The sequence below is a fragment of the Lissotriton vulgaris genome, chromosome 2_1, assembly GCF_964263255.1.
Source record: "Lissotriton vulgaris chromosome 2_1, aLisVul1.2, whole genome shotgun sequence".
Classification (NCBI taxonomy): Eukaryota; Metazoa; Chordata; class Amphibia; order Caudata; family Salamandridae; genus Lissotriton; species Lissotriton vulgaris.
In genome coordinates, this window is record NC_141687.1 from 81,562,463 (window position 1) to 81,584,067 (window position 21,605).

The window sequence follows — 21,605 nt, forward strand, 5'->3', positions numbered from 1 at the left end:
GGATGGTAACAGAGAGATTATGTGAGTGGTTATTCTAGAAGAGACAATGGAGGAAATTATCGGTTGGTATAACTTTCAAGTTATGCCGGACTAAAGTACTGAAACTATTATGAACTCGGACTATAGTGATTATATTGTGGAAATTATAGATGGCTCCAAAGAGAGCTACATGAGAATAAACGTTCCTCAAAACCTTACAAACACTCACCCTCATGTGGACACGGGCGAATTCGTGTTGGTTATAACCCGTTTAGGGCGGTGCTTCAAATTATTTATTTTTGGATAGTCAAAGATTTCGGAAAACGCTGTCCGCGTAATAGTTGAATCTAGATAGGAACATGTGTTGTTAGTTCCTACTTAAATCTTATGGTATTGGAAAAGGATTCAACAAACTTTAGCAATTCCTACCTTGATCGTTAATAGTAGCAGCTAAAACCGGGAGGAGTCGATAAAAAAGTAGTGCTCTGGTTTCACATAGGCGGGTACACCTAAATGAAAAAGACGACATGGGGAATGTATTTTGAAACGTACTGGCTTTTTGGGAGGAGACCGTTAGGTCTAGGGTCCTATTTCGCGGGAGAGAGCTTGCTTACCTTATTTGTGTTATGCTCCCTCTTGAAGTTCCCGGCACCGTTTGCCAATGACGGTCACGTGACAGGAAGTCACTCAGAATAAATACCGGTGTTCCGTTTTCGATTCTACAAAAGGCTAGAACGTTAGTTGCTTCCTTGTAGTGACGAGGATTGGCAACGCAAAGAAGAAATACTTAACCACTTCTGTATTCGAAGTGAAAAGAGAGGGTAAATTTGTTCAAAGTCCCGTTTGTTAAAGGAAAGCTCATGATTTAAATTATAATCTGAGCACATTGTGATTTGGAGCATATTATGACGTAAAAAAAAATCTGTTGTGTGGGTAGATTATTTAAAATCATAAAAGCTGATGTGGGGGTCTAGGAGTATCTCCACAATGAACTGGGGTTAAAGATTAATTTAGCCAGAAGTGCGTGTCCATCACCCATGTCTGGCAGAGATTATGAGAGTATATAAAAAGTATTAACGTGGGGCACAGTCGTGATTAGGATGAATCTTTTCCAAAATTTCATTGTCATTCTCCATGTCTAATGGTGGAAGTGTGTGTCTTGCTTAATGATCTTTGATGAGTCGTTATGGAGCCATATGTTAAATTAATACATGATATTTATGTATGTCAATATTCTCGGGTTATGAACAAAAATGATAACATAATGATTTATACAGACAACAATATGTTAAAATATTATGTAGTCAGGGCTATCTTAGTGTTTATCCAATATGTGATTGGAAACAAAGTGTTGAATTGTCATTATGATGTTTTTACATTGATACAGCTAGAAATACCAGCTATTTGTGCAGTTCTAACAAGGAGAGAACACATAGACAGAAATTGTTTCAGGGCTTACTATCCTAGGAAAAATTGTAGTTCAGGGTCATAATTGAGCCCAAATTCGATGCTGCGGAGACGCATAATCCAGGTGGCTTCTTTTCGTCTTAATGTCAGTTCACTGTTGCCGCCTCTTACATGGACGGGCACTGTTTCAATTCCGTAAAATGAAACTCGAAAATCCTCTGTGTTGGCCTGGCATTTGGCTACATGAAGGACTACCGGATATTTAGGATCCTGTTTTTGGATGGCCCTCATGTGTTCTGATATTCTGTCTTTCAACATCCTGATAGTACTTCCGACGTATTTTTTACCACATTGGCATTCAATTATGTATACCACATATTTCGTGGTGCAGTTGATGTTGACTCTAATATCATAATTCTCTTCATTAGGTCCATAGAAATGCTTGGTTTTGTGTTTAGCCCATTTGCACATAGTGCAGAAACCACATTTGAAAACCCCGTTACTGCATTGTGTCAACCAGTCTGGGCTCATATCTACGCGTGGAACAGTAGGGCTTAGTCTATTCCTCAATGTTCTCCCTTTGCGAAAAGTGATTTGAGGAGTTACTGGAATCAATTCTTTAAGTACTGGGTCATCTTTTAACAGACCCCAGTGTTTGGTGATGCTGTTTCTGATCACATGGTGTAGACCATTGTATTCAGTGATCATTCTCACTGTAGAGTCTTTCGCCTTCTTGGAGTTGTTCATTTTCAAAATATCCTGTCTTTTGATTTTATCAAGTCTCTTTTTAGCTACAGATAGGGTAGCCTTGGGATAACCCCGTTTTGCAAATCTTGATTCCATATCTCGTATAGTGTTTTCAAGATCTGTATCGTCACTGCAATTCCGTCTGGCTCGGAGGAATTCTCCGAAAGGTATTGCCCTGATTTGGTGAAAGGGATGAAAGCTATCGGCACGAAGTATAGCATTGCAGGATGTGGGTTTTCTGTAGAGTTTGCTTTCTAGTTTGTTGTCTTTCACATAGAGTTCTAGGTCTAGAAATTCTATGTTAGTTTTGCTGGATTTCATGGTAAAGCTTAATTCCCAGTTGTTGTGGTTAAGGTGGTTGGCAAAACTCTGTAGTAGTTCATCTGTCCCTGTCCATAGTAAAATACAGTCATCTATATACCGACCCCAAAATAAAATGGAGTCGGTATATGTGCTGCCTTGGGTGCCCCAAATGTGGTCTGCTTCGAATGCACCCATAAAAAGATTGGCGAAAGAAGGAGAGAATTTTGAACCCATGGCTACTCCACGTTTCTGTTGGTACCATTGCTTGTGAAAGATGAAAAAGTTATTGTTGAGGATCAAGTTCATCATAGAGATTAGCATTTGGGTATGTGCCCACAGGGATGCTGGTCTGTTAGAAAGAACACGAGTAATTGCTTCTACACCTAGTGTAGGATTGATACTGGTGTAGAGTGCTACAACATCCATGGTTACTAGGGTGGTGTTTGGTTGCCATTCTAGGTCACTCAACAGGCTCAGTATATGCTTGGAGTCTTGTATATAGGATGGAAGATTTCTGACCAGTGGACCTAGAAACACGTCCACATATTCTGCCAGTCTTTCGGTAGGGCCCCCTATTCCAGAGACAATAGGTCTGCCTGGTGGAAAGGGGAGATCCTTGTGGATTTTTGGGAGAGTGTAAAGCCATGGGTATGTAGGTTTAAGTACCTTGAGGTACAGATATTCGTCATCATTCAGGAGACCAGCCTCTTTCCATTTGCGTAGATGGTCGTTGATGGTCATTGTCAGTGAACCCATAGGGTTATGTGCAAGGGGCTCGTAGCAAGTTGGGTCTGCTAATTGATTCGATATTTCGTTGTTGTAATCATCTGTGTTCATAACCACGATATTGCCTCCCTTGTCTGCCTCACGAATGATAATGGTGGGAATTTGTGTAAGTGTAGTTAGTGCGTGACGCTCTCCTTTGGTTAGATTATCTTTGAATGTAAACGTCTCATTTAGTTTTTTAGTGTTGATTTTGTTGAGGTCTTCAAGAACCCGTTTGTGAAAATTGTCAATATTGTTACCACCAGGTAATGTAGGTGTCCATGTAGATTTGCCTTTGAGACCACTAACAATCCCAAGCTCTGTATCTATATTGAGTTCTTCCAAGAGTTGCCCCATTTCTATAGGGCTGTCTTCCCGTTCAGTGATAGACAACAGTAAATGAATAGCTTGTATATCTTTTATTGTATGTTCATCATTCAACACAGAATCAGGAATATTTGGCACATTTCTGTTGCTAGATGATTTACCTGCAAAATATTTTTTTATTTTTAAGCTGCGGACAAATTTAAAGAGATCAATCTTAGTTTGGCAGATGTCCCCTGTGGAGTAAGGATTGAAGTTAAGGCCTTTGGAGAGAAGATTATTCATGTCAGGAGTTAGTGGAAAAGAGGAAAGGTTAATTACCTGAACCTCTTTATTCCCGCTATCTATTTCCTTGTCGTTCCTGATCTTAGTTTTTTGCGGTATTCTTCGTTTGCCTCCCCTACTGCCTCTGTGGGTTTTTGGTTTTGCGCCCCCCTTTGGGGTTGAGTCCTGTTCCCTTTGCGAATTCGTTCCAGTTCTACTAAAAAAGGGAGACTATTGGCATCTAGACTCTCACCCAATTCTAGTTCTGGCCCGCTTGTGCCTGCAGTATTCAAAGATGTATTGCTAGATGAGACAGAACTGGGGGCAGATGCATTGTTTCCGGATTTTTTGGAATTATTACGCCGAATCATTGCATCATATTTACGATCATAGGTGAAAATTCTACCATTACGGTAGTCTGCATCGTCTCTTTTAATTTGCCTCGCTTTCCTATTTTTGATTTCTTCCTGGTGTTTCAGTAAGACCTCGCCTAAGATGGTATCGTTTTTAATCGTGGGTTCTGGTAAATTGAGATCCTTGATCTCCTGTTCCATGATCGCAATTTCCCCTAGTAGTTTGATGGATTTGCGATCTGCACTTTCTATTAAGATGTCCATGAGAACAAAAGAGTTGTTGGTCACAGAATCTTCCCATTTTTTTAAAAGGTCTATATCGAGATCATCGTATGTTGGGAAGATATGAGAGCATAAGCCTCTAGGTATTTGTTTAAGGCGCATATATTGTTTCAAGGTTGTGGCATCCCACCATCGTGAGTTCTCTTGTTTTTTTAATTTTTCCAGTTTCTTAAATTTGTCTTTTAAACCCTCTGTTCGAGGTGGACCAGAATTAGCCGTGGCGGTGTGTGTGGGCATGCATACTATCTATACTGAACTCCAGAGAAGGCTGCCCCCCGCTAACTACTCTCCCAAATTTATTCACCTACTTGAGCACTAATTCTCTAGAACATCTTCACGTCTCTACCACAACATGGACAGAGACAAAATAGCAGCGGACCTTTTTGAGAATCTTGCCAAAGGCATGCCCACACACACCGCCACGGCTAATTCTGGTCCACCTCGAACAGAGGGTTTAAAAGACAAATTTAAGAAACTGGAAAAATAAAAAAAAAACAAGAGAACTCACGATGGTGGGATGCCACAACCTTGAAACAATATATGCGCCTTAAACAAATACCTAGAGGCTTACGCTCTCATATCTTCCCAACATACGATGATCTCGATCTAGACCTTTTAAAAAAATGGGAAGATTCTGTGACCAACAACTCTTTTGTTCTCATGGACATCTTAATAGAAAGTGCAGATCGCAAATCCATCAAACTACTAGGGGAAATTGCGATACTGGAACAGGAGATCAAGGATCTCAATTTACCAGAACCCACGATTAAAAACTATACCATCTTAGACGAGGTCTTACTGAAACACCAGGAAGAAATCAAAAATAGGAAAGCGAGGCAAATTAAAAGAGACGATGCAGACTACCGTAATGGTAGAATTTTCACCTATGATCGTAAATATGATGCAATGATTCGGCCTAATAATTCCAAAAAATCCGGAAACAATGCATCTGCCCCCAGTTCTGTCTCATCTAGCAATACATCTTTGAATACTGCAGGCACAAGCGAGCCAGAACTAGAATTGGGTGAGAGTCTAGATGCCAATAGTCTCCCTTTTTTAGTAGAAATGGAACGAATTCGCAAAGGGAACAGGACTCAACACCAAAGGGGGGCGCAAAACCAAAAACCCACAGAGGCAGTAGGGGAGGCAAACGAAGAATACCGCAAAAAACTAAGATCAGGAACGACAAGGAAATAGATATCGGGAATAAAGAGGTTCAGGTAATTAACCTTTCCTCTTTTCCACTAACTCCTGACATGAATAATCTTCTCTCCAAAGGCCTTAACTTCAATCCTTACTCCACAGGGGACATCTGCCAAACTAAGATTGATCTCTTTAAATTTGTCCGCAGCTTAAAAATAAAAAAATATTTTGCAGGTAAATCATCTAGCAACAGAAATGTGCCAAATATTCCTGATTCTGTGTTGAATGATGAACATACAATAAAAGATATACAAGCTATTCATTTACTGTTGTCTATCACTGAACGGGAAGACAGCCCTATAGAAATGGGGCAACTCTTGGAAGAACTCAATATAGATACAGAGCTTGGGATTGTTAGTGGTCTCAAAGGCAAATCTACATGGACACCTACATTACCTGGTAGTAACAATATTGACAATTTTCACAAACGGGTTCTTGAAGACCTCAACAAAATCAACACTAAAAAACTAAATGAGACGCTTACATTCAAAGATAATCTAACCAAAGGAGAGCGTCACGCACTAACTACACTTACACAAATTCCCACCATTATCATTCGTGAGGCAGACAAGGGAGGCAATATCGTGGTTATGAACACAGATGATTACAACAACGAAATATCGAATCAATTAGCAGACCCAACTTGCTACGAACCGCTTGCACATAACCCTATGGGTTCACTGACAATGACCATCAACGACCATCTACGCAAATGGAAAGAGGATGGTCTCCTGAATGATGACGAATATCTGTACCTCAAGGTACTTAAACCTACATACCCATGGCTTTACACTCTCCCAAAAATCCACAAGGATCTCCCCTTTCCACCAGGCAGACCTATTGTCTCTGGAATAGGGGGCCCTACCGAAAGACTGGCAGAATATGTGGACGTGTTTCTAGGTCCACTGGTCAGAAATCTTTCATCCTATATACAAGACTCCAAGCATATACTGAGCCTGTTGAGTGACCTAGAATGGCAACCAAACACCACCCTAGTAACCATGGATGTTGTAGCACTCTACACCAGTATCAATCCTACACTAGGTGTAGAAGCAATTACTCGTGTTCTTTCTAACAGACCAGCATCCCTGTGGGCACATACCCAAATGCTAATCTCTATGATGAACTTGATCCTCAACAATAACTTTTTCATCTTTCACAAGCAATGGTACCAACAGAAACGTGGAGTAGCCATGGGTTCAAAATTCTCTCCTTCTTTCGCCAATCTTTTTATGGGTGCATTCGAAGCAGACCACATTTGGGGCACCCAAGGCAGCACATATACCGACTCCATTTTATTTTGGGGTCGGTATATAGATGACTGTATTTTACTATGGACAGGGACAGATGAACTACTACAGAGTTTTGCCAACCACCTTAACCACAACAACTGGGAATTAAGCTTTACCATGAAATCCAGCAAAACTAACATAGAATTTCTAGACCTAGAACTCTATGTGAAAGACAACAAACTAGAAAGCAAACTCTACAGAAAACCCACATCCTGCAATGCTATACTTAGTGCCGATAGCTTTCATCCCTTTCACCAAATCAGGGCAATACCTTTCGGAGAATTCCTCCGAGCCAGACGGAATTGCAGTGACGATACAGATCTTGAAAACACTATACAAGATATGGAATCAAGATTTGCAAAACGGGGTTATCCCAAGGCTACCCTATCTGTAGCTAAAAAGAGACTTGATAAAATCAAAAGACAGGATATTTTGAAAATGAACAACTCCAAGAAGGCGAAAGACTCTACAGTGAGAATGATCACTGAATACAATGGTCTACACCATGTGATCAGAAACAGCATCACCAAACACTGGGGTCTGTTAAAAGATGACCCAGTACTTAAAGAATTGATTCCAGTAACTCCTCAAATCACTTTTCGCAAAGGGAGAACATTGAGGAATAGACTAAGCCCTACTGTTCCACGCGTAGATATGAGCCCAGACTGGTTGACACAATGCAGTAACGGGTTTTTCAAATGTGGTTTCTGCACTATGTGCAAATGGGCTAAACACAAAACCAAGCATTTCTATGGACCTAATGAAGAGAATTATGATATTAGAGTCAACATCAACTGCACTACGAAATATGTGGTATACATAATTGAATGCCAATGTGGTAAAAAATACGTCGGAAGTACTATCAGGATGTTGAAAGACAGAATATCAGAACACATGAGGGCCATCCAAAAACAGGATCCCAAATATCCGGTAGCCCTTCATGTAGCCAAATGCCAGGCCAACACAGAGGATTTTCGAGTTTCATTTTACGGAATTGAAACAGTGCCCGTCCATGTAAGAGGCGGCAACCGTGAACTGACATTAAGACGAAAAGAAGTCACCTGGATTATGCGTCTCCGCAGCATCAAATTTGGGCTCAATTATGACCCTGAACTACAATTTTTCCTAGGATAGTAAGCCCTGAAACAATTACTGTCTATGTGTTCTCTCCTTGTTAGAACTGCACAAATAGCTGGTATTTCTAGCTGTATCAATGTAAAAACATCATAATGACAATTCAACACTTTGTTTCCAATCACATATTGGATAAACACTAAGATAGCCCTGACTACATAATGTTTTAACATATTGTTGTCTGTATAAATCATTATGTTATCATTTTTGTTCATAACCCGAGAATATTGACATACATAAATATCATGTATTAATTTAACATATGGCTCCATAACGACTCATCAAAGATCATTAAGCAAGACACCCACTTCCACCATTAGACATGGAGAATGACAATGAAATTTTGGAAAAGATTCATCCTAATCACGACTGTGCCCCACGTTAATACTTTTTATATACTCTCATAATCTCTGCCAGACATGGGTGATGGACACGCACTTCTGGCTAAATTAATCTTTAACCCCAGTTCATTGTGGAGATACTCCTAGACCCCCACATCAGCTTTTATGATTTTAAATAATCTACCCACACAACAGATTTTTTTTTACGTCATAATATGCTCCAAATCACAATGTGCTCAGATTATAATTTAAATCATGAGCTTTCCTTTAACAAACGGGACTTTGAACAAATTTACCCTCTCTTTTCACTTCGAATACAGAAGTGGTTAAGTATTTCTTCTTTGCGTTGCCAATCCTCGTCACTACAAGGAAGCAACTAACGTTCTAGCCTTTTGTAGAATCGAAAACGGAACACCGGTATTTATTCTGAGTGACTTCCTGTCACGTGACCGTCATTGGCAAACGGTGCCGGGAACTTCAAGAGGGAGCATAACACAAATAAGGTAAGCGAGCTCTCTCCCGCCAAATAGGACCCTAGACCTAACGGTCTCCTCCCAAAAAGCCAGTACGTTTCAAAATACATTCCCCATGTCGTCTTTTTCATTTAGGTGTACCCGCCTACGTGAAACCAGAGCACTACTTTTTTATCGACTCCTCCCGGTTATAGCTCCTACTATTAACGATCAAGGTAGGAATTACTAAAGTTTGTTGAATCCTTTTCCAATACCATAAGATTTAAGTAGGAACTAACAACACATGTTCCTATCTAGATTCAACTATTACGCGGACAGCGTTTTCCGAAATCTTTGACTATCCAAAAATAAATAATTTGAAGCACCGCCCTAAACGGGTTATAACCAACACGAATTCGCCCGTGTCCACATGAGGGTGAGTGTTTGTAAGGTTTTGAGGAACGTTTATTCTCATGTAGCTCTCTTTGGAGCCATCTATAATTTCCACAATATAATCACTATAGTCCGAGTTCATAATAGTTTCAGTACTATAGTCCGGCATAACTTGAAAGTTATACCAACCAATAATTTCCTCCATTGTCTCTTCTAGAATAACCACTCACATAATCTCTCTGTTACCATCCCACTAAGTCTACCCACTGACTGTCCTGCTTTACCCTTTAAACGCCTGACTAAGCACCACATACCCCATAAAACTGGAAAACTATAATCAGTTTGAAACCATGATAGATTTCTGGAATAAAATAATTGCAGTGATCTGAGAGAAAGGATGTTTATGAATACTAACGGAAATAAACATTGTTGTAATTAGCTAGAGCACGATGTTACAAATGCAAATAAGTATTCATAACTAATTATAGTGATCTGAGCGAAAGGATGTTTATGAATACTAACGGAAATAAACATTATTGTATTTAGCTAGAGCACGATGTTACAAATGCAAATAAGTATTCACAACTATTATGCTACCTAGCTATCTAGAAATATCACGTGAGTCACATTGGGATACCGTCCTCTCTGACACAGTAACACTCTCTTCACTTTGTCACAATATTTTTCTCCTGGTCAGTGTATAGACTTAATCTATGTTAAATTCAAATTCCTTTTTCAAATGGACAATTTCACAAAGAGTATTAAAAAATGTCACAATAGATTCACCCAACCACACATACACTTCATAGTTCACTAAGTCACTCAGCCATCGAACTTGAGTCACAGTGACACAGAGTCACCTATGGCATGCCTACCTTTTCACTTGGGTGTACACGATAAGTCACTAGAATAACGTTTAAAAGACGAGACCATGTTGCAAATGCACTCTTTATGTTTCTATCCAGCCCTGAAGATTCGCAGTGTGTTCCCTGCGATGAAACACGTGTTGGCCTAACTAAAGGAACAATAAACTGACACTTCACACCAAGAACGGAACGTCTTTTTTGAACTTTTATATTTCTAATTGGAGGATTGTGATTCTCAAAAAGTTACTCTGAAAGTGTTGATGTACACAACCAATCATCTCTAACGACACCAGCATTACCAAGAATGTTCTAACATTGTATAGTGCAGGGGTTTTGTTGTTTTTTGCTATTTGTGTGGATCATCTTGGTCCAACCTTGAGCGGTTGTGAGGGATTACCGCTCGCCCTATTGCCTATACCATCTACTTCATATTACTATTCACTTTGCGGCCACTCAGGCTGTGCGCCTAACCACTCTGGTAACTAAAAAACCTCCTAGCTGCATACTACGACGTAGAAAGTACATCTGTCCCTTATTCGCTGCAATCTCTAGTACTATTCCAGGGATTTTCTCTAGACTCACTTGGTCAGATAGTACCCTGTTCCCTGGAACACGAGGGGTCTTCTCTCCTATTTTTTCTCTGTGGGGATCCACCTGAAGATCCTTCGGAGCATGCGCAGGGTGTTGAAGCTTGAGGATGAGATAGCGTTGACTTACTTGGTCATCGTGAGAGAGGAGTCCAGGATGAATCCCAGGTTGCGTGCGTGGTCCGTGGGTGTCGGTGCGGTGCCCAACGCTGTGAGCCACCAGGAGTCGCCCCAGGCGGATGGGGATGCTCCGAATATGAGGACCTCTGTTTTGTCTGAGTTCAATTTCAGACGGCTGAGCTTCATCCATTCCGCGACGTCTTTTATTTCTTTCTGGAGGTTGATTTTGGTGGTGGCTGGGTCTTTGGTGAGGGACATTATCAGCTGGGTGTCATAGGCGTAGGAGATGATGTTGAGGTTGTGTTTGCGTGTGATGGTGGCGAGGGGGCTCATGTAGATATTGAAGAGGGTTGGGCTGAGCAACGAGCCTTGGGGTACACCGCAGATGATCTCCTTGGCCGCGGAGCAGAAGGGAGGAAGGCGGACTCTCTGGGTTCTGTCGGAGAGGAAAGAGATGATCCAGCCCAGAGCTTTTCCTTGGATCCCAGCGTTGTGGAGGCGGGTTATTAGGGTGCGATGGCAGATGGTATCAAAGGCGGCTGAGAGATCTAGCAGGATGAGGGCGGTTGTTTCCCCATTGTCAAGCAGGGTCCTGATGTCGTCAGTGGCTGCGATGAGGGTAGTCTCGGTGCTGTGGTTGGCTAGAAATCCGGACTGGGATGGGTCGAGGGAGTCATTTGCCTCGAGGAATGCGGTCAGCTGTTTATTGACGGTTTTCTAGATGACTTAAGCAGGGAAGGGAAGAAGGGAGATGGGCGGAAGTTCTTGAGGTTTTAGGGTCCGCTGTGGGTTTCTTCAGTAGGGAGTTGATCTCTGCATGCTTCCAGCTCTCTGGGAAGGTGGCGGACGTGAAGGAGTTGTTTATGATGTTCCGGAGGTGAGGTGCGATGATGGTGCCGGCTTTGTTGAAGATGTGGTGCGGGCATGGGTCGGAGGAAGAGCCGGAGTGGATGGTGTTCATGACGTGGGTGGTGTCTTCCGTGCTGATGGGAGTCCAAGCGCTGAGGGTGGTGGTAGGGGGTGTTGGTTCGGTGGCTGGAAGCGGAGTCTGGGCACCGAAGCTGTCGTGTATATCGGCGATCTTGCGGTGAAAGAACGTGGGGAGGGAGTTGCAGAGATCTTGAGACGGTGTGATGTCGTTGCTGCTGGCGCTTGGGTTGGAGAGCTCTTTTACGATGCTGAAGAGTTCCTTGCTGTGGTCTATGTTGTTGTCCAGCCGCTCTTTGAACAATGTCTTTTTGGTGGTGCGGATCAGCTGGTGGCGTTTGCGAGTGGCGTTCTTGAGGGCTGTCAGGTTTTCTGTCCTCTGTTCGTGGCGCCAGGTTTTCTTGAGGGTTCGGCAGGATTTCTTCGATTCTTTGAGGTCGTTGGTGAACCAAGTGGCTTTCCTGTTGCCGGGCTTTCCTGGAGGGTTCTTCAGTGGTGCAAGGGCGTCGGCGCAGTTGGTGATCCACTGTGTGAGTTTGCGGGCTGCGTCGGTTGGTGGGTTCTGGCTAAGTGATGTTGTTAGCTGGTCTGTGATGACTTTGCTCCAGCATCTGCGGGGGATCTGTTGCGGGCGGTGGTGGGATGTGGTCTTCGTAAAGGTGAAATGGATGCAGCTGTGGTCGGTCCAGTGTAGTCCGTGGAGTGGCTGAAGGTAACGTGGCCGCTGGCAGAGAAGATGGGGTCGAGCGTGTGGCCAGCGTAGTGTGTGGGGGTGTTCACCAGTTGCTGGAGTCCAAGGTTGTCGAGGTTGTCGAGCAGGGTGGTGGTGGTGTTGTTGTTGTTGTTGTTCTCCAGGTGGAAGTTCAGGTCCCCTAGGTGGATGTAGTCTGATGAGGCGAGGGCATGTGGGCTGATGAAATCGGCGATGTCTTAAATGAATTGTGTGCGTGGGCCCGGGATCTGTAGATGAGGGTTCCTCTGAGGGTGGTCTTGGGGTCGGTGTGGATCTGGAAATGTAGGTGCTCGGCGGTAGTGAGGGTGTCTTCGGAGTTGGTCGTGACGCTGATGGTGTTCCTGTGGATGATGGCGATTCCTCCTCCGGTTTGGTTGGCGCTGTCCTTCCAGGTAATCTTGTAGCCGTCCAGGATGGCTATGGCGATGTCGGGGGCTGAGGAGGCGTTCATCCAGGTTTCCTTGGTCGTGACGCTGATGGTGTTCCTGTAGATGATGGCGATTCCTCCTCCGGTTTGGTTGGCGCTGTCCTTCCAGGTAATCTTGTAGCCGTCCAGGATGGCTATGGCGATGTCGGGGGCTGAGGAGGCGTTCATCCAGGTTTCCTTGAGGAAGGCAACGTCAGGTGCAGTTGTATCGAGGAGGTCCCAGAGTTCGACGGCGTGGTTGTTGTTGTTGCCTGATCCGGAGGGTGGGGTGCAGGTTCGGAGGCAGGTGAATTTGCAGGCTTGGCAGGTGAAGGGTCTGTGGGTGCGCTTCAGGGTGGCTCGGTAGCAGGTGAGCGGTCGACCAGTGTTGAGTGCGTGGAGGGCGGCGGTGTCGTATCTCAGTCGGGTATCTTGGCTTCGGTGGGGGCCAGGGGTTCTTTGTTATAGTCTCAACATTTCGCTCTGCAGTACATACAGTGAATAATATTTAGTACAAGGCACTAAGATTCAAATAATTTCCTCTGCTATATACTCTACTGTCATTGGCCGGTTGTGCTTTCTCAGAGGCAACTCCCAAGAATGTGAAAATCCCTCCCATTAAAGATACACACGTCTAAAGCTTTGAAAGGCACATGTTTTCCAGTTAGTCTTCTCCTGGCGTTAATGTCCCATAAAACTGGCATCTGCGTCCTGTAGCTGCAGATTACTAACTCTGTAAATGGGGAGCTTGTTATAATGTTAAGAGGATGGAGATGTTACGTAATAAGTGACAATTACTTTGAAATGCAAAATGTGTACATTAAACTAACAGAATTAAAGATGATACTAAGAAAGCAATAAGAATTCACTTCCATTGCTCTCATAAACAAGCATTAGCAAAGCCAATTGGCCTGGAATTGTCCAGCAGCCTTTTAGCTTAGCAATTTTTATTTTGTTTTGTCATGGTTTTTACAAAACATTATTGTTCATGAACCTGACGGGTGTTCATCCCTCTAAAACAAACACTGACTAGATGCAATATCCGAGTCCTCACTGGCACATAAGGAAACTACTTTGTATGTGCTCATTGTGAAAAAGCAGCATGTCGTGGGGGGCGTGGCTTAGACGGCAGTGGAGATGGCCCGCCTAAATCCGTCGCTCGTCGCACAGGAGGGCGAATTCTCCATACCCTGTAGATTAAGCTGCACAACTCAACCCAGCTTTTAAGGATTTTGGAACCGCATACCTTCCAGCGCTCCCAGGTGCCGGAATTTGGTGTTTCGGATGTCGTGATCGGAGATTCTAAGCTTCGGAAAACGGACAGCCACAGTCTCTCTGCTGAGCCCGAATATGGTGCAGACCTTGGCGGACCTCCGGCCCTGTTCACCCACACTTCGGGCCCCTTCTTAAACGGCAATCGTGCGCACTGGCATGCCACCATCATATACCTAAGGTGAGCGTCTAGCGCTTGTAAGCTGCCAAACGTTATAAAATTGAAAGGCTCACTCGTCTTACTTACTTCGCGCTTCCAATGCCTGACCCCGTAATGGCGGAGAAGCGGCTGCAGCGCTGCGGTCTCCCGTATGTTTCGAGCTCGTGGGAGTGAACCTGCCCTCATGTTCCCTCAGTCCGTATGGAGAGCCCGGTTTCCTGCCTTCTGCCTGCACCCCAGCACTAGTCCAGCTTTAACCACTACAGACACGACATCGGCCAGCCTGACTCTAAAATGGCTGGCGACGGCGGGGGCAAACAAGAGGGAAAATTAGATGGGAGACAGGAAAGGCGGGAGATTTGGAGTTTAAGACACGCTGTGGGCTGCTGCTGCCAAAACCTGCTGCTGCTGCCAAAACCTGCCACTTGCTGATTTTTTCTGATTCTGCACACAACCATACTCTCCATACTCACAGGAGGTATCGTGCTAAATGGTATCTTGCTGAATGGGAGGTATTTAACTTAATGGAGTCTGCTGCCACTGAAGCACACAACCAACATCAGGAAGCTAGCCATTGACAGCCATTCCCTTATAAACTGCTGGTAACCTGGTGTGACACTGTGCGCTGGATCTCGGTCGTGGTGGGGACAGCGGAGGACTCCCCTGCACAGCGTGTGTGTTTCACGTGTGATCTATATCTTCCCCACATATGTGCCAGGCCGATCTACCTGTGTCCTAACTGTGGTCTTGCTACTTCACTTTGCTTTCTATACGAGGTACACACCCAGGATAGTAACCTTCCAGCCACAGCCAGGCGATTATACCACTGTTGACCTACAGCCTGTCTAGACACAACTGGCCACCTGCCTCTTTCTGATTAGGTTTCAGGACTGCCATGCTGAACCTTCCTCACCGATTTACCAACTGTGAGTAAGCACCGGCTACACAGTGTTTCGAAGGAGGAGCCAATACCTTTGGATCTGCCTCTTGTCATCCAGCAGTAGTGGGCTCACTATCACCGGCACCTCAACTTGCAGATCTTTTCCTCACCTCGCTTCCTGCCACAAGTAAAATAGTGCGAAGCAAACAGAGGACCACACAGACAGGTACTCACTATCAATTGCTTGCAGTGTAATCTCGCTTCACCTTGCCTCTTCTCATCTCCCCCTGTGCCTGACGACCCTACAAAGATGGCGGAGAAAGACAACAAGAACAACAAGAAAGTAAGACCTGAACCAACATTGTCTGAATCGCCTATCAAAGCTAAATCAGACCTGACTAGTACATTGGACACGATGCTTAAGAAATTGGCAGAAGTCCACGACTTGGCTAAATCCACAAAAGGTAACACCGATACCATGCAGTTGGAGATCATAGCGATCAGGGCGGACATGAGCTCTATGAAAAAAAGCATTAGTGAAGCGGAACAACGGATAAGCGACATAGAAGACAAAACAACCCATTCGTCCAAAATAACACGTTCAGAGCACTACAAATGACCTCAAGAGTCAAAATACTGAGTTAGAGGACCGTAATAGGAGAGGTAATGTACGCATCTTTGGTGTTCCGGAGGATTCAGAAAAAGACGCAGAATTCTGTGTGGCCTTCCTTGAAGCATGGATCCCAACGGTCACGGGGATTAACTTCAACCACGGCCTAGAATTAGACAGGGCACACAGAATACCAACATTCATTTCCCAGGGAAAAAGAGGCCCTCATCCCTTGATCTGCAAACCTCTCCGGTTTCAACACACTGAGGCTATTTTGCAATTCGCCAGGAAAAATCATCACATCACTTGGGAAGGTCATCGTATAATCTTTACTCAGGACTATTCCTAAGAGACTGCTGCGACAAGAAAAGGCTTCCTATTTTGGAGAGATAAACTGAAGGCAAAAGGTATTCAATTCTCATTTGCAGGCCCGTCAAGGTTTAAGATTGTCGACCATGGCAAACCACGCTTCTTCTTGAACCCTCAAGACCCGGCAAGTCACCTCGCAGACTCTCCTCCACAGTCCATGGACTCTTCGAGCGGATCTTCGAATAAACGGAAAACGGATACCCACGATTCTTCTAACCACTGACTGTTGAATGGTTGCTCTGGTGAGCTATTGATCTGTCAGGAACCGTATCAGGTGGTTCTTTAAACACGACTTTCCATCATTGCCATTGTCATAAACTGTCTTGGTTATAAGCGGTACCATTTAGTACTAGCAAATTAGCAATGACCAGTGTATTGGTTCAATCTTCATTAGTAGTTATGTTCTTTAATAATGTATGAGATCACTCTTCTTTGAAATGATTCAATACTGTTAGAAACCTTTAGCAGGTGTTTTAATATACTGGAGCCTTACCTGAGTTTCGTGTACGCCAAGTATCACAAATGTTTTTGGATGCAGCGTCTTTGAATTTCAAGCCGTAAAGCTGATTTCCGGCCATTATGCTGCCTCATTCCTCATAGGTAATCCTCATAAGCGTTCATTAGTTCTCATACAGGCTTAATGGGTTTATAATCTACTAACATTCAAAATGTTAAAAATGCTCATAGTTGATATGCTCAAAGTTGAAGCGTTATATTTGAGATAGGCCTGGACCTCACCTGGGTGCTTTGTACAGCATATGTTATGTTATACATGTTTGCGCAGATACGCTGAGACTGCTCAGTATGTATGCTTCTCCTGTTGAATTACTACCCTACTACACATTCCTGTGTTGACCCTAGACGGGAATGCCGTCGCAGCTCCTAAGTTCAAATTCTTCGGGGGTGGAGGGAGGGATGAGAGTGGAGGGAGAGTGGGGGGGGGGGGGGTTCAAGGACAATGGGAGGAGGGAGATGTAATTTTGGTCGTTCCATTATTGTTTCTATTATCTATTTTTTTAATTGCTGCCCAGATTTCAAATGTAGTATCGTATGCAACCTACTCATCATAATATCCCAATAATGGTTATCACAAGTTCGCTGTCATAAGATGGTCTCTACAGTTAATAGTTCGCAGCCATGTTGCACACTCCCCCTCTGATGCCATAGCTTGCACAGCTGCACCCGCAGTAAGCCGGCCACTTACCTTGCGACATTTAACGGTTAGATGACTGAAACCCAAACCCTGGCAGAAAGCCTCAATATAGTTTTCCTAAACGTCAAGGGTCTTAATCACCCAGTTAAGCGAAGAAAAGTCCTTGACTATTTGGAGAAATCCAAAAGAGATATCATTCTACCGCAGGAGACAAAACTTTCAAAAGAAGACACTGAGTTTATTAAGCAGCTATGGATCTCGCACACCCTATGTTCCCCAGCAGTCCACAAGAAGAGGGGGGTGATCACCCTAATCTCAAAAAAGTCAAACATCTCCATGATCTCACACACTCAAGACATTGATGGCAGATTGATTGTTGCACATCTAATGAGAGATGATGATTCTATCCACGTGGAAACATCTACGGGCCAAACTCTGATGTCCCAGAGTTCTGGGAATCTGTCTCATCAGCAATAGAGAGCATTCCCCAAGATGAGCTCTTGATAGTTGGTGGGAACTTCAACCTCCCCCTAGACGCCCCTTCTTATTATTATTATTGCATTTATTGAGCGCACAGCTACCCTGAGTTTTCCCGGCGCTTGCCTTGGGAACCCGTCCTGGCTTTTCCCTGTGAGATAGCCCCTACAGGGCATCCCCAAGGTGAAAGCCAGGCATCCCGCCGCAGGGGGCCGTTGTGGAGATTAAGCAAGCTTAATGCCCATTGTTGCAGAGTGAGAACCCATGATTAGAGCAGGCACCGAAGCGAGAATTATCGAGTCCGTGGACATTTGAGCTCAAGACCCTGCCGCGTCGGGAATTGAACCCTGGTCCCGGGTCTGACCTCAGCTTCCGGGTCTGCCTGCTCTACACCGTGAGCCACACTTCTCCACTCTTCGGGATCGCCAATCTAAATGCACAAATCACCCCTCACGTTCCCATGATATACTTCACCGTCTCTGCTCCAAATACAACCTACGCGACTCCTGGCGCCTACAACACCCGGACGGGAGAGATTATACATTTTATTCGGCTCCCCACAATTCTTACTCAAGAATTGCCTATATACTAATCTCCAGCCCATTCACACACCTGATAGAAGAAACAGACATAGAACCCAAACTGGTCTCGGATCACTCCTGTATCTACACTAAACTCGCAGGTTCACGCTCTATCCTCCAACCCCGAAACGATGGCGTTTTAATGAGGCCATTCTTTCCGAACCTGAAAAGAAAAAACGAATAGAGAACGCCATCCGTGAATACATTGCATTGAATGACTTACCAGGCTCGGACATATCTGTTGTGTGGGAGGCACCTAAAGCCACAATTAGGGGTGTCATTATTGGTATCCATGCAGAAACTAACAAAAAACTAAACCTCGAACTAGAAACTCTTGAGAGGGACATCAAGGCACTGGAAATCTCCCATTCGGCCGACTTAAACAATAACTCCACTCTAGACCGTCTCACTAAAAAGAAGTACGAATATAATGCAAGAATGAGAAAACGCGCTGGGGTATCGATAAATAAATTCAAGCAACTCCTCTCACCTCGCGCTTCACCATCTTCTACACAACACACAATCAGGATTCAGAAAGAACCACGGCCACCTCTGACATTCGAAACATTCTGGACCGAGGAGAAACAGCAGCCCTCATCCTGCTCAACTTCTTCGCATTCACTGTCTCCCACAACACCCTCATCAGAAGACTACACAAGATTTGCATACAAGTATCTGCTCCTAAATGGATCTGTTCCTTCCTCACAGGAAGAACCCAAAGGGTCAGGGTGTCACTCTTCACATCAGACTAAAAAACTGATATGCTGTCCCACAGGGAATGTGCCTCAGCCCCACGCTTTTCAGGATATACGTGACACCATTCACTAACATCTGATCAAAAGTCATCACTGTCATCTCATATGTCGATGACACCCAACCCAAATCATCCTCTCACTGACGGACAAGCCAAACACCACCAGAACCAACTTCACCAACTGAATCACCACTGGAAGCAAACCAATTGCCTGAAGCTCAACTCCGACAAGATGGAAGTACTGGTCTTCAGCAACAAGATCTCCCAATGGATTCCATCTGGTGGCCATAGGATCCAGGACAACACCCACACACACAGACCACGCAAGAAATCTAGGGATCATTCTACATGACAAGCTCAACAAAATGGCTCAAGTCAACGCAGCGTGCACCTCCTACTTCCATATTCTATGCATACTGTGAAAGAGTACCAAATAGTTGCCGCAGATCCCCAGATGGGCCTTCACGCAAGTACTCATCACCAGCAAGCAGGACAACGGCAACGCACTCTACACCGGACTCTCCAACCAACTCCTACACAGACTCAAGACCATCCAGATCGCAGCAGCAAGACTTAAATTTGACCTCCCACGCCACACTCTATCACACCCCACTTGAGGAAGCTTCATTGGCTCCCCATTCACAAACAAAGCCAATTCAAACTTATCATGCACATGTACAAAACCCACCAGACCAGAATACCTATACAGCCGCGTACACTTTCTCCAACTCACCAGACACCTACGCTCTCTGCCTCACTCACACACACTCCCCACATCCGCAAATGTATACCTGGAAGTCACTCATTCTCGAACATTGCACTCAAGACATTGAACGACCTCCCTGAACACATCAGAGCTGCATCTTCACTTCTGGAGTTCTGCAAAATCTGAAGAACTGGCTCTACATATAATCACTTTGGGACCACACTCCTGCACACCCTGCCAAGCACCTGCATACTCTTGGCTGATTAGTGCACTGTACAAATCAACATAAAACAACATAACAAGAAGGAGGAGAAAGATAGGGGGAAAAAATCAAAGAGAAAGGAAGAAAAAAAATAAGAAAGAAGGAAAGAGAAAAGAGGAAGGAAGGAAAGAAGAAAAGAAGGGAAGATGTAAGGAAAGAAAGATGTAAAGGAAGAAATGATAGGAAGAACAAAGGAAAGAAGAAAAAAGAAAGGAAAGACAAAAAGAACAAAGGTAAGAAAGAAAAAAGCAAAGAAAAAAGTTAAGATGGAAAGAATGAAGGAAAGAAAAAAGAATGGAAAGGGAAGGAAAACAACAAATAAAGAAAGCAAGGAGAAATAAATAAACAGGAATGAAAGAAAGCAAGAGAGAAAGAAAGAAAAAAGAAGGAAGGAAAGAAAGAAAGAAACCAGAAAAGAAATAAACAAAGAAGGAAATTTTAAAAAGTGTTAAAAGTGCTCTAAAATTAAATAAGATAAAGGCTGATTTTCTTCCTGAGCAAAGATTGCTACAGGAACAGTGGTGAAGTTGAGTCCAGAATAAACGTGCTCTGAAGAATTGTCCACTTATAAATTTCTATGTATAATATTAAAACCCTTGGTGTGTGTACTGCATGTATAGTAAAAAGAGAATAACAATACAGAACAGTTTCAAATGGATGCAATCAGTTATGTTGTGAAATACCAGACGTCAGATAAACAAAGGCCACCTCAAATAATTTATAAGAGCAATGGCAGGAGACAAGAACCGATAAAGCGTGGAATGGGGCCTGCGTTGACATTTGGTAGAAAGGACCTGCTTTCACCTTAGGCTCTAAACACAAAAGCAACACTAAAGTAATTATAAAGTAAAAACAAAAACACTGGCTCTGAAGGGAACTATCTTGTGTGCGGATGTGTTCCTTGTGAAAGAGCAAAATGCTGTCACTCAAAGTTAACCAGTGGCAAAAGTAATCTGACCCACTGCCCCATACTGTATGCTGTAGTGGGTGGAAGCAAAATGTGAATGACACAACAATAGACCAATGGATGAAGAGAGGTGACTGAAAGCCCCTATAAATAAGTATATTAGACATTTTAGTAAAGCCAAAAAGTTGTGGCTAACACCAGAACTAAAAAAAAGGTTGACTAAATGTCAAAAGTGGTCCCACATTAGCAAGCAATTTCTTCAATTTTGTGTTCACGGTCCACATTTTTGCAAAGAGCAGATTTCTTGAGGGAATCAAAGACATAAAATAGTGGATTACCTCAGCCCAAGTAAACCTGACAGAAGAAGGGGTGACCACAAGCAGCGGCCACTCTTGTCTGTAATAGGCTGCAATGCAGATGGCCTGAATCGTCTTTCCCAAACCCATGTCGTCAGCCAAGAGTAGACGGCCTTCTCTGGATATGGCAAAGCTGAGAACAAAAAAGCAAAGGGTAATTGGTGGGTGTGAAATTTATGACAGTGATAATTATTTTTGTACTGCCATGCTTTTTTGGGGATATTTAAACATTTGAATTTT

The 21,605-nt window shown here is 43.7% G+C and overlaps 1 protein-coding gene across 1 annotated transcript in view; it reads right to left on the bottom strand.

Moving 5' to 3' along the window:
- The window catches only part of SMARCAL1 (SNF2 related chromatin remodeling annealing helicase 1), a 388,047-nt gene that overhangs the window by 143,981 nt on the left and 222,461 nt on the right, over positions 1–21,605 (bottom strand). Inside the window, exon 7 of the mRNA XM_086954490.1 lies at positions 21,348–21,498. Coding sequence (XP_086810616.1) covers positions 21,348–21,498 — 151 coding nt within the window. The remainder of the gene's footprint in view (positions 1–21,347; positions 21,499–21,605) is intronic.